The sequence below is a fragment of the Periplaneta americana genome, chromosome 12 (assembly GCF_040183065.1).
Source record: "Periplaneta americana isolate PAMFEO1 chromosome 12, P.americana_PAMFEO1_priV1, whole genome shotgun sequence".
In the NCBI taxonomy this organism is placed as follows: Eukaryota; Metazoa; Arthropoda; class Insecta; order Blattodea; family Blattidae; genus Periplaneta; species Periplaneta americana.
In genome coordinates, this window is record NC_091128.1 from 141,720,424 (window position 1) to 141,734,400 (window position 13,977).

At 36.5% G+C, this 13,977-nt stretch overlaps 1 protein-coding gene across 2 annotated transcripts in view; it reads right to left on the reverse strand.

Moving 5' to 3' along the window:
* Positions 1-265: 265 nt before the first annotated feature.
* Positions 266-13,977, reverse strand: part of LOC138710085 (uncharacterized) — a 226,648-nt gene continuing 212,936 nt past the window's right edge. For both annotated transcript variants that reach the window (XM_069840714.1, XM_069840715.1), the window contains exon 4: positions 266-435. In XM_069840714.1, the coding sequence (XP_069696815.1) occupies positions 377-435 (59 nt within the window). In that variant the 3' untranslated portion in view covers positions 266-376. The remainder of the gene's footprint in view (positions 436-13,977) is intronic.

The window sequence follows — 13,977 nt, forward strand, 5'->3', positions numbered from 1 at the left end:
AAGAAAGTATGGAGAAATTGGATTAAGAAGATGGCGTATTTTTTTTTTTTTTCCTTTTCCTTGGAGTGTCAGATACACTTGACTAGTGGGCATACATTTCTTTTAAAAGATGTCAATATTCAAGTCGGTATTTCAAAGATTCGAAACGCCTCTTCCCTCTTAAACTTACGCTCGAGTTATTTCATAAGTAATTTCTAACCTTTGTGACGTTGTACTTAAAATCAAACACACAGTCGGAGGAGAAATGATTGTTTTGACAGTCGAATTTTAGAAGGTATTGTTTATTTTAAACATAAATAATAAAGACATTGTTTTAAGAGTGGAAATGTACAGTGTCTATGATGAAAGTGAGAAGATGTGACGTGAGATCGCGTGTCTAGAAGAAGCCGCCGTAACTTGGACCAGAAGAAACGCTGCCGTAGTGGGGCGCGCCACCTGGAACAAACAATTGCATTGTTTAGAATTCATTACACACACTTCGCTTCATGACAATGGTATCTGCATCACAGCTTACCAACACTGAAAGCCTATCCCTGATGATAAGTTTCTGAGTTATTGCACAGGCCAGTAGTACCAGAGATATAATGATACCCAACGTTTTGGAGGAAAATGGTATTTTCATCAGAGTAAGCAATGAAAGGAGACCAACTGTCCTTTGCGTTCGTTACCTCCAGAATTGGGCCTCTTTGATCTCTACATTGTGATGTTGACATGACGACATTCAACATTTCGAAGCTTTCTTGTCGTCTCAATTATCAGGAAAGTAAGGTACCTGGGGGTATTAAGGTCCATTACCTAGTTTTTCCATTAGTTGTACACTTTTGCAAAAGAGAGCAACAGCTCTTAAGACCTATTTCTTCTTGCATTCGAGTGAGGCATAAAGAAATTAGATTCTCGTTCTTGTTTGTAGCTGACTGGTGGCAACAAGTTATGTGTGATTATTTCTGCTTTCATTATAAAGTTTTGCAAAATTTAAGTTTGTATTTAATTGTTTTACTGTGTGTTATTAACATAATATTAAATGCACGTTATTGTGTAAACATTAAGACGTTTGGGGCTACCGTGAAACTTAAAATTGACGCAAAGTAACAGAGCAGAAAATGAGGCCCATGAAATAAATACATGGAAACGCCCACAAATTCATTGAAGTTCCTGAACTATAACGTTCAAACTCTGAAGCACTATCTTTTTTGCAAGAAATGAAACAAACGAAAGACTGACAACAATTCCTAATGCAGAAAGAGCATTGGATGAACCATCTACTTCAGGATTTGTAAACATCCAGAGGACGCGGATGTGTTCAGTCTGCGAAGACAATTGTTGTCGATATGCATGTGTGTGTCTGTTGTGGATGTTGGGTGTACGATGAATGTGTCTCACTGAGGAAAAAACTGAAAACTTTGTATGCCCAAATTGTGTTCAATACTTATATTCTTTATTGTGGGCCTTATTATCTGTCACAGCAGAATATAAGGCCCAGTGACAATGATGTTAATTTTCATTGCTTACAGCATTTATGTGTCTGTTTGAATATTTATTTGAAGTAAAATATTATAGGATAACTATAAAAGTATTCTATTCCATTATTTAAAAATTGTTAAACGTCTCCATTTCAATAAAGAATGTTTTATTCCTTAGGTGGGCCTTATTCCCCCGGTTACCTTATCTGTCATTTAGGTTCGTTATTAAGAACTACTCTCCAGAAATGGAGTATTTGGTTCTTTGCATCATGAGGTATACCGGGTGATTCAAAAGCTTGTGTTCAAATTAAAGGAGCTTATAAAGGTGTCGAAATATAGCATTTTTTTCGAATAGGAACGTGTAGTCTCCAAGGTAATCCTCAGTCAGTATAATTTCGTAACGTCAAAATCTACAATGCGGATGTAATCACACTTTACACCTTATCTCCTACACAACGTTTGAAAGGAAAGATTTACAAGTTGATCTAGAGTTGTTAGACCACTAGTCAATCGCCAATAGATGTTGCTATACGAGACTTTCTAAACCGCGCATATCCCGTGCGTCGGATCGGAAGAGGTGGTCCTACAGAGTGGCCAGCCCGATCTCCTGATGTGATCCCTCTTCATTATAGATCTTTTGGGGGCATATCAAAAGCTTCGTTTACGAGACACTGGTGAAAGACCCAACATCTTTAGCCAGGACACTTGCAGCATCTGATGTGATTCGGGAAGTGCCTGGGGTATTTGGAAGAGTACGACAGAGTTTTCTTCGACGATGCAATGCGGCGGTCGCAAGTTCGAATAAATTTTGGTTCAATACAAAATTAATGATTAAGTTCATGTAATCTTCACTAGGCTAGTCCACACCTGTGTAGTAACGGTCAGCGCGTCTGGCCGCGAAACGAGGTGGCCCGGGTTCGAATCCCGATCGGGGCAAGTTACCTGGTTGAGGTTTTTTCCGAGGTTTTACCTCAACCCAGTACGAGCAAATGCTGGGTAACTTTCGGTGCTGGACTCTGGACTCATTTCACCGTCATTATCACCTTCATTTCATTCAGACGCTAAATAAGTTGAGATGTTGATACAGCGTCGTAACATAACCCAATAAAATAAACTCACTAGGCTATGAGTTCTTGTTCTAAAATTGTTATATTTCAATCTCTCTGTAAGTTCTTTCGGTGTGAGCATAACATTCTGAATATTTTTATAAGATATTAGAGTTTCGAAGTTATGTCAGCTTAACATCGTGGATAGCAGTAGAAGTTACCTCTTATTTGTTGGTCCGTTAAGAACAACTAGTCACGCAAAGATTGTTCTAATTAAGAAATGGAATGGGAGTAAGCGTTATAAGCTGCCCAAAATAAGCAGGACCAGTTCACTGGTTTATTTACTTGTCAGCGTGTAGTGAAAAAGCATCTGTACAATAAGCGGAAGGAAACGGGTTGCTGTTGTTCTGGATTACTGAAGACAGATGAAACTGCTATGTATTTATATTGTGAATTCAGAGCACTGATTGAGTATAAATCACAAACTTAATGAGTGAACAACAATCTAGAACTCCCAATTAACGGCACAGTAACCATTGATAAAGGTAGAAACCTGATTCGGTGTTGAAATAGGCCAGTGGGGGATGCACAATAGATCTTCAAAGTCGCAATGCAAAAGGTCATTACTGTAAACTGTAATACAATCAAATGTATTCTAATATCAAAACAGATAGGGCAGTTAGAAATCAGATTCCGCTTTGAAACTATTACAATAATTATGGAGGTCAGAACTCGGAATCCCACAGGGAAACTCATTTGACTATTCAGAGGCCCCATAATACATGGATTGCGACTTGTGAATCGTCCGTAATTAGGGGTCGCTTCCCAGGAGGAACTGAGAAATAATACTGGGGTGTCCTTGAGGTCGGGTTGAATGTTTATGACATTGCGTGTTAATTGAGCTAATGACGGATTTGATCGCCTGTAATTAACAGCGGCAGTAATGGAAGCGCCTCGAGAAGAACGCGATCTGCTGACCTCGCACACTGCGGTACCAGTAATTGAATGGTACTGCCACACCATTACAGTGTACGCTCTGATGAGGGGCACCATGCATCAATAACGACTTAACAAGGTCATGGCTCAACTCCCGATTGCGTACGAGCCACAGATTCGAGCGAGGACATTAAAGATGGCGAAGCCCTTCTTGTACCTATGAAAACTATTAAAGGAATTTATCAAATAGTTTATCAAATAAGGTAAAAGCAGATACAACAAAATTTCGACACATACAGAGGTGAGCCTGCCTGGAGAGAAGTAAAATATTGGTTGCAGCCGCCAAATAACTCTTCAAGGAACGACCACTCATATAAATTGAGGGAAAGATGACAGAGGACGGATACTGGAAAGTTTTCTTTTCTCAATCGTACTATCAGGGACTGGAATGCTTTACCTGCAGACTTACTAAAGGCTTTACCAATAACCAAAAATATCTTTAAAAATAGGCTTGAGGACTTTACTAATAGACGGTAGTATATGAAGAGTTCGCGGGAAAAACGATGACTGTCACATTTCTGTTAAGGATTAGATAATGATCTAATTGAGTCTATAACTGCAAGATGTAATGCTTTTTCTATAGAAAATAAAGGAAAGGATTACTGTATTCGTGGCGATAATTCTCCTTTTTACCATTTTTCATAAGAACAAAATTAAATGTCGTAGTGATCCATGAATTAGATAATGACATCAACCTAAACAAAACTGTGACATTCATCGTTTTTCCCGCGAACTCTTCATATTATACACACTATTTAAAGGGTGTAATTGATATTTTGTTATTGAAGTGTTGTATCAGTGAAGAAGTGTGTTGTGTAAGTGAAGTGTGTTCCTGTCAGTGAAGCTTTATAGTTTTTAGTGGCAGTGCAAAGTATTTGAACAGTGAAATGTTTTTGAAGTGTTAGTAAAATCAGGACAGAATCAGTGAAATGTGTCGTAGTTCCAGTGCAGTGAGTGAGTTGACAGCGAAATGAGTGTAGTGCTGAAAGGTACTTGTGCCGGTAAGAACATATCATACTCGTGGGTTTTAGTTCGAACTTAAGTGTTAAGATACAAATTAGATTTACTTTAAATCTTATTTTAAGTGATCGTGCTTCATTTAATTTAGGATGCTCCCTGTTATTGTTATTATTGTTGTTATTGTTATTATTATTAATTATTATGAGTATTAATTATTATTATTAATATTAATTATTATTAATTGTATTTTTTATTAATTGTGTTTATTATTGTCATTATTAAGTGTAATTAGTTACCACTGCCACCCATTTGCAGTGTGAATAAATACATACATACATTAATTACAATTACCAAATATTAGCGTTTAATACAATCTTCTGAATACATAGTCTATTCTTCAAAATAGTTGATACATCAAGAAATTCTGATATAAAGAAAAGTAAATACGGTACATTCTTCATTGAAAGTAAGGGAAATACTTTTCTGGAAAGGCAGGTGTTGTTGGTTAAGGCTGGTCCACAATAAACCGAGAACGGAAACGAGAACGAGAACGGAAATATTATTAAAATAAATGTATTTAAATGTGAGCATTCAAAATTAACTTCCACGTTCCTGTTCCCGGGCTCCTGCAAGATTCCTTCTCGTTATTGTGTAAAGAGAGAGGAGTACGTCAAGAATGCCCTTTATCACCTACTCTGTTCAACATCTACTTGGAGCATTTAGTGAAAAAAAAATTATGATTTATTTAACGACGCTCGCAACTGCAGAGGTTATATCAGCGTCGCCGGTGTGTCGGAATTTTTGTCCCGCAGGAGTTCTCTTACATGCCAGTAAATCTACTGACATGAGCCTGTCACATTTAAACACACTTAAATGCCATCGACCTCGGCCGGGATCGAACCCGCAACCTCGAGCATAGAAGGCCAGCGCTATACCGACTGCGCTACCGAGGACGACTCATTTAGTGATGAACTGTTTTCAGAACATGGGAGGAGTGATAGTAGGAGGAACAAGAATGAAATGTATACGATTTGCTGATGATATGGCGTTGTTAGCAGAAGAAGAGATAATGTTAAGAGATGTGCTACTGGAGCTAAATGACAGCTGTGAGCAGTATGGGATGAAGATAAACAAGACGATGACCATGGTCATAGGAAGAAAAGTAAATAAGGTAAACTTACGAATTCTAAACGCGGCAGTAGAGCAAATGGACAGCTTTAAATACTGAAGGTGTACTATAAGCAGTAACATGAGCTGCTACCAGCAAGTCAAAAGAAGAATAGCAATGGAAAAGGAAGCTTTTATTAGAAAAAGAAGTATCTGCTGCGGACCTTTGGAGAAATAACTAAGGAAGAGACTAGTAAAGTGCTTTGTGTGGAGTGTAGCATTGTATGGGGGCAGAAACATGGACATTACGACGAAGTGAAGAGAAGCGAGTAGAAATGTGGATATGGAGAAGAATGGAACGTGTGAAGTGGACAGACAGAATAAGAAACGAAGCTATGTTGGAAAGAGTGGATGAAGAAAGAATGATGTTGAAACTGATCAGAAAGATGAAAAGGAATTGGCTGAGTCACTGGTTGAGAAAAAAATTGCCTTCTGAATGATGCACTGGAAGGAATGGTGAACGGGAGAAGAGTTCGGGGCAGAAGAAGATATCAGATGATAGACGACATTAAGATATATGGATCATATGAGGAGACAAAGAGGAAGACAGAAAATAGGAAAGACTGGAGAATGCTGGATTTGCAGCGAAAATCCTGCCCATGGGTAGAACACTATGAATAAATGGATGAATGCACTTTGCTAAACGGTTGGTATAGTATGGAGGGAAACATGCCTCTCAGGCGCAAGAACCATTTTCAGTGGCAGTATCGCGTCAGTAATGCGTTTACGGAAACGGATTCCTTATCTCGAAATTATTTCTTTGAAACTCACAGCAATATCCATCAATTTTGACGACTTTTTTATGACTCTGTATAGTCAATTAAATTGATTTATGCTTTTTTAAATAAGTTACGTACCTAAAAAGAATACGCTGTAAGTACTAAAATACAGAGACATCATTTTATTTTTACTAACATTTCTAATATTAACCTGGCTATACCTTTGCTACCCCCTTCCACGATTGGAGTTCGATGATACTGGCGAAAAATATAAACAAATCACTTTACTAGGTATAGGAGAGAAGAAAAGTAGTTCATCCATTTACGTAAACTAGGAATTATCGCGATTTTGAGTTTGATAATTTTCGTTAGGTTTTTGCTTAATCAAAATATAGTACTGTATTAACAGGAAGAGTTTTACTCATGAACTGAGCTATCCATTCGGACATTTTCATTATACAGTGTATATTATACTGTCTACAGCACATTAGTGTACAATTTAGAGAATGAAGTTAAATTGAAAAATATTCATAATATGGATATTTAAACACATTTTTGAAAATGGTGGCCGTTCATTTCGATACAGGCTTCAGTTCTTTTGTGCATATTATCGCACTATAGATTATTGTACCTAATTCTAATTACCAGTTTCGTCCTTCGTACTAGTAACTCATGTTGAAATAATTCTGTACTTAATCTATAAAAGATTACCTGACGTACTGTAAATTTAATCTTCACTTCTGTCCGATCCGAAAAGATAAAATTACTTAGGTATGCTATCTACTTTCCATCCAAGTAGTTACGTCGCAGGATCGTAGAAAGGAAGGAGGTCCTTTTATTTAAGATATTTTAAACAGTTGATTAATATTACGTAGACGCCCAATTTCTAACAGAAATTAATGTTTTCAGAAAAGAGCTAAGACATCCCAGCCATTAGCATTTACAGAGGGGCGAGCAGAAGTAGGTGGGGAAAATCGGGATGCGACGTAGGCAATCGAACAGTAGTACCTGTACGAAAATATGATTCAATATTGAAAACACTTTCGTCGCTGAAAAACGCAAATATATTTATGGAACGTACTATACTCACTAACTCAGTACTGTTTAGTATCACCAGCGAATAGGGATTATAAAGAATGGACACTGAGCGAATTTTCCTGTGTTTTGTTTATCTTTGCGCCAGCGTATAGTTCCAATTTCAAGCGCTAGAGGTTAGTGTAATCGAGCATACGCTAAGATAATTGAGAATAGAGTTGAGACACAGGATCCAAACATCGCCTACCTTATTGCATAATCCAGTAACGCTTTGCTTCAAATAAATTCAAGTTAACAGCTTTTCCTTATTTCTCCGTGACGAACTAGTTGTAATAATAATATTTTATATTTCAGATATCATAAACTATATTATAAAATAATATAATACATTATAATATTAAGTATCGAATTCGTTTAATATTTGTATATAATATAATACAGGTATATGGTTTTACTTCTCGTAAGAGTTTTGTTTTTCCATTTTCAGCGCTATCAAATCATTACATATTTTAATTGTTGTTGGGGTCAACGTCTCAACTCTCATTATAAAGGAACTCTAGAGTCTAGACATTACAGTTAATGACGGATTTATTATTTTATGGATCCAATTTATTTTATATGAGTACATAATGTACCTAGATGTATTAATTATATGTGTTATATTTCCGCTGTGTCGACTGCTAGCTGGTGTGATGTCAGCGCCAACTCTAGGGAGAAAGCAGAATCTCACGCTTTAGCTGGCTTGAAGGTCATTGAAATCAGTCCGGCTACATCAAAGGTATCGACGCGAAGTGTCCATTCTTTATAATCCCTATTCGCTGGTATCACCGTAAGGCACTTTGACTGCATACGCGGCCTTGGCTCTGTGTGGAGGACGATTGGAAGTTTACTAGTAGAAGGGGTGGGAGTGAAGTACATTCAAAAACTCAGGTACAATAAAAATTGAAGTAAACATAAAATGATGTCCCTGTAGTACTCAAGCACCTGTCGCAAATTCTATTTGATCTATTCTCGCTTCGAACTTCACAAGTAAATCAATATTGTATTAATGGACTCGCTTCAGGCAACAATGTTGCTCCACAGCGAGATAATTCCAAGCGTGTGTTTGCGCCCATAGTCCCATCTCTAGTGGCTTCCTGTGTGCCTCTGTTTGCTCAAGATCCTTCCTCAGGCGTGCGGTTCATATCCCCTGGCCACAAGACGATCGTACAAACATGTTTGTTTCACAGTCCACATACAACGTAATCAATATGCTCCTGCAGGCACAATTATTTTGCTACTTAAAGCCTTTATGTTTGAACAAGCCTGGGTGCATTACACATCAAATTAACACAACACGGTTAGAAATCCAGCAGGCCATGGTTCGGTTTATGACTACAAGTGGAGATTTACAGCGGTTCATGAAGTATAGTTACGTAATTATTTACTGCTGTTTATTCTGTTTATTTTAAACGGCCGTATCGTGCCATGATATCCACATTTCCAAACAGATTTCTTGCATGTGAGTATTTAGTTTGGTTCAAAAGATATTGATCGAAAATGTCAATTCTCTGAAATGTTGAAGGAAAAGATAATGACGTTGGTGATGGTCATGATAATGATGATTATGATTACGATTATAATGATGATGACGACTGCAGCATTTGAATGGTTTGTTTCCAAAACCAGCTATTTCACTTTCCGTTTTTTTTAGGAAGGAGTTTTAAAATGAACAGCTAATTTTAATACGTGTTCATTCTTATCTTACAGATATTTTATATCATTCTATGTAGCTTACTAGAATACTTCATAGCTTCTCAATTAAAATACTTATAAGATAGTAGATTTTGACCTGACTACCGTATTTGCTCGCGTAATTTGCGCCCCCGCGTATTTTGCGCACCCTAATTTTTAAGGGATTATTTTGAACTTTATTTTTGGTCCGTGTATTTTGCGCACACATTTTACGTACATATTTTTTTCAGTGTAGTAGGGATTACGTACATATTTTTTCAGTGTAGTAGGGATTTTCCTTCCCTACAGTCCATCGTAGGTCATGTACGAAGTACCTGCTTCAGAAGTACCTGCTTCAGAAAGAAACCCGAAGTCCCGCTACTTTAACAATGCTTGTCCTTGGTAGAGACAAGTTACCGGTATAGAAAATTAGCCCTACCGTAAATACTTAGGCCTACCTATACATATACTAATTGAGATAAACTCAGAACAGGACCTCTTATTTGAAAAATCCGCATATTTTACGCACCCCAATTTTTCAGTGGCCAAAGTTAATTAAAAAGTGCGCAAATTACGCGAGCAAATACGGTATTACACTTTTACTAAGTCATACTACTTTTGACCAATAAATCGATGCGAAAGGACGTGTTTAAACTAATCATGGCTGTTTATCACAACAATTTTATCACTTCCCTAACATTTTTTGTTTTTATAACTTTTCTAACATTTGTTTGTTTTTATCACTTCCCTAAAATTTGTTTGTTTTTATCACTTCCCTAGCATTTGTTTCATTGTTTGCAAACATTTCAAACTGCAAATCTTATACGATACTATAAAACATGCTTTGAGATCTTCATTTGTTTACCGCATAGATAGTCGACTGAAAATGGCGGCTCCGTTCAAACGTTTTGGTGAAGCTAACATTAGCAAAATAGAATTTTAGTAAGTCAATTAATATTTTATTGTATTAGAGTACTTTATTTCTCCTAATAGTTATAGCCTATACTTTCTTCTAATCGTGTAATAGTCAATTAAATCCCACTCAAATTTTGATTTTCTCTACATAAATCAAAACCTCTAATGAGATTACCGTTGAAAGACATACGAGTAAAACAGAAGGCTATGAAAAATAGTAATCATACTTTTAAATATCATTTTCAGTGACAAATAGCAGGAATTGGCAAAAAATTACTTTACCATTGGATTCACAGTTTAAAATAGGCTATATGCATATTATGTTTTTTAGGTAAATATCGGTTTTTGAGCAAAACAGATTTTGGAATCAAACCATTCATGTGTCATCACTTTCTTTAAATGGTGAAACAATCCTTTGTCACTTTAATTCCTTATATGCCTACATTGAAAGACTCCTGTTGTAATTCACATCTCAAAACGAATGCAACGCGTTGTTTTCTCATTAAGTACTCCACTATTTGAATATTCCAACGTCATTTTATTTGAATATGTATATAACGAAAGGAGGACACTTTCAAATCTTGAACGACCATCGACTGTCCATTAAATTGGCTGCAAGAACTGTTATTGACTTTTATGTTAGCCGGCAATCACCTCTTCAAAACACAATTCATTTAATAAATCAATACTTAGGTACAGGACTTACTCGGTTGTGCTTGCAAAAGAAGCGTATTAGAGTCTGAGTGTGTGTAAAGATAGGGAGGCAATGTTATACTTAAGACTCCCTCAAGAAGTTGCTTGCCGGTGATTGCAAATTTACATGTTAAACAGTCCTCAAGAGCCCCAATAAGACTCGCTGTTACTTTTGTGTTTATTGCGTCAGGTAATAAAGGGGATGCCTCAAGTGCCCGGGCTGCCGTCGTAAACCTCGCTGCAGACACTGTTTTCCATGTCTCGGGCGAGATAACGTAATATATAGAGGGAAGAGCTACTCCGGGAGTTTACTTCACAAACATCCATTGCCCCGGATTATTAATTTGAATTACTATTTAAGTAACCGACATGTTAAGGTAATTTAAGCCAGAGTTATTGTACTTCCAGAGAAGCATCGCCAAGTAGAGTCATTCTGTAACGCGATAACTTTCTAGAAGTTGTCATAACGGCCTTCTTGAGGTTCTACAGAGAGCGTCACGCAGAAAGGCGAGTGTTCGCAAGTTTTCTTCGTCGGTCTTATTAAAGTTTCTGTTGCGTACTCATTCTGTTTTATTCACAACTGTTTTGTCCCAAATTTTATAATGAAATCGTAGTGTAGATTATTCCCATTTATGTTTCTGAATTATTTGTTTCATCGTAGGCTATATCCGAAAAATAAAAGCAGGAAGATTAAAAGAACAAAATGGTAAACCTAGCAACAAATAAAAAAAATTCCACAACAAATCCGGGACTACTCCAAGACGGTAACGTGAGAGTTATTTTTTTTTTTACATATTTATAGTTTTTTGGGTATATTTCTGCACAAAATTGATATACAGAGCTCCTCCGGTTTCGAACACACGTAATTTACGTTCTATGAATCTGAGGTGCATGAAAATGGCACCAATGGAAAAGAAACTTAAAAAGTTTAGTTGTGGCAACATTGTTTTCCTAGTTGGTAACACTATCTCACAATAGCGCATATAAACAAATTTGTTCATTGTTGAGGCGAAATAGCTGCTATAGATAACAGAAAAGCTTGATTTTTCATGTGAACCCTTTGGTTATTAATGTGCAACGGCATTACCGAACAAAGTTTGGTGTAGATCCACTCAGTGGGCCTATAATCCGTAAATGGTACACTGATTTTAAAATTCTTCGCAAGCGATTGTGATTTCATCCGTACCGGCTACAGTTGCTGCAAGCCCTAAAATCAGAGGAAATATTGCTACGAAGAAATTTCTGCATAAATAGGCCTATTCAGACTTTAACTGAAAACGATTATGTATTTATTCGTTCCGTGGTATTTTCTGACGAAGCAACTTTTCATCTTTCTTGTAAGGTGAACAGACATAACCTCAGAATCTGGGGGTCGGAAAATCCGCGTACCTACGTGGAACTTTACTATAGGCTTGATGTGTGCAATGTTACCAAGGGAGGAAACATTGAACATCTTTAAGGTAAGGAACTAAACTTTTTTAGTTTCTCTTTCCGTTGGCACTTTTTTAATGCACCTTGGATTCATAGAACATAAATTACATGTGTTCGAAACCGGAAAGGTCTTTTGTAGGAGCTCTATATATTTGTCAAGAATAAATCAATCAATCTTCTTAATGTATCCAACTGTTTGCTGACAACATAAAGTCCACTATAGTCCACTGTAGTCTATTCAGTTGTTTTTCACGAGAAATGAGGGGTATTTTGATCGGTGTTCATTATAGATGCCTGTTGCTAGTAGCCAGAGTTGGGGTGTAGTCAATATATACTGCAGGGCTATGTCTTCTGCAACTGGTACTGATGATTTTAATTTACTTCTTTTGTGGTTTATGGATGGACAGAATAGAAGAATGTATTCCAGATCTTCATCATGATTATTACACCACAAACAAGTAGGATTATCAGAAATCTGAAATCTGTGTAGGTACAATTGAGTGACAATGTGAACTGTTCTGGCTCTTGTTAAAAATGTTTGAACATGTCTGGGCAAGTTTTTGTACATTTCCAGGTCATTTGGTTTCTTTTGTACAGACTGTAAAATTTTTCCTTTGTCAGAAGAGAGCCAATTGTTGATCCATAGGTTTGTAAAATGAGACTTTACTGAAGCAAAAGCACTGGAAAGAGATATCACTTGAAGAGGTCTTGGTTGCAAATATGTTGCCTGTTTTGCAATATTACCAAGAATATTGTCAATAATGAACTAAGAAAGATTAGGCCTACCTAATTTCAAAAACAAAAGAAATGTTGGCTGAAGAGTCTGACAAAAAATATTTGAAACCAAAACATACTAAGTAGACTTATTTTTTTTAAGAAAAGTGCTCAATAAGTTAGTGTCAAATAAACTACATATTACGGAACTCTCATTTTATTGGGAATGAGTATGACTGAAATTGATTCGGCAATAAGAACTAAATAGATGTGACGATTATGGAATATTAATAATTTCAATTTATAAATCTCGTTATGCAATTAAACGTGGCTGTTTCACCCCCACATTTCAAAATACCGCAACTTGTACAGATTCCAGACTTCATCGGTGTCTCGCTCTATAATTTCCTAGACTCTCGAGTTGAACATTGTGGCATTCTACGGTAGCATATACATAAACCTGTACGTAGGAACGACAACAATAATGAGAAATTCCAGGAAGAGATCCTGCATCACAGCACTAATTTAGCGTCGTATTCTGTAGTTAACCAACACATTCAAATCACGACACAATGGACGAGCCATCCTCTGTCATGTTATGAGTTGATGCAGACTTTTTGTACTCAAGTTATTAGAGCCATTTCTCTTTGTTTCTGAAACCATACTGTAATAAAATATGTAAAAAGTTTCATTTTCACTTCTCAATAAATGTACCATTTTATAATATTTTCATAAAAATACAGATGTTATCCTCTCAACCCGGTGTTTGAAAGTACCGGTGCTAAACGTTGGAGCGGCATTTAAATCCCTAGTATAATTAAATTTACATGACGCAATTCTTTCATTTCTATTTTCGAAATGGTTAAACATAATACAATCTATACTAATAATAAATCTGTAGCCAAAATTTTTCTGGTAATTTTCGATTTTCCAAAAATAATTGGTCCTAACAATTATAATTAACCGTCCTGAAACCGAAAATCGCTTTTTTGAAATTTTTGTCTGTCTGTCTGTCTGGATGTTTGTTACCTTTTCACGTGATAATGGCTGAACCGATTTATATGAAAAATGGAATATAAATTAAGTTCGTTGTAACTTAGAATTTAGGTTATATGGCATTCAAAATAT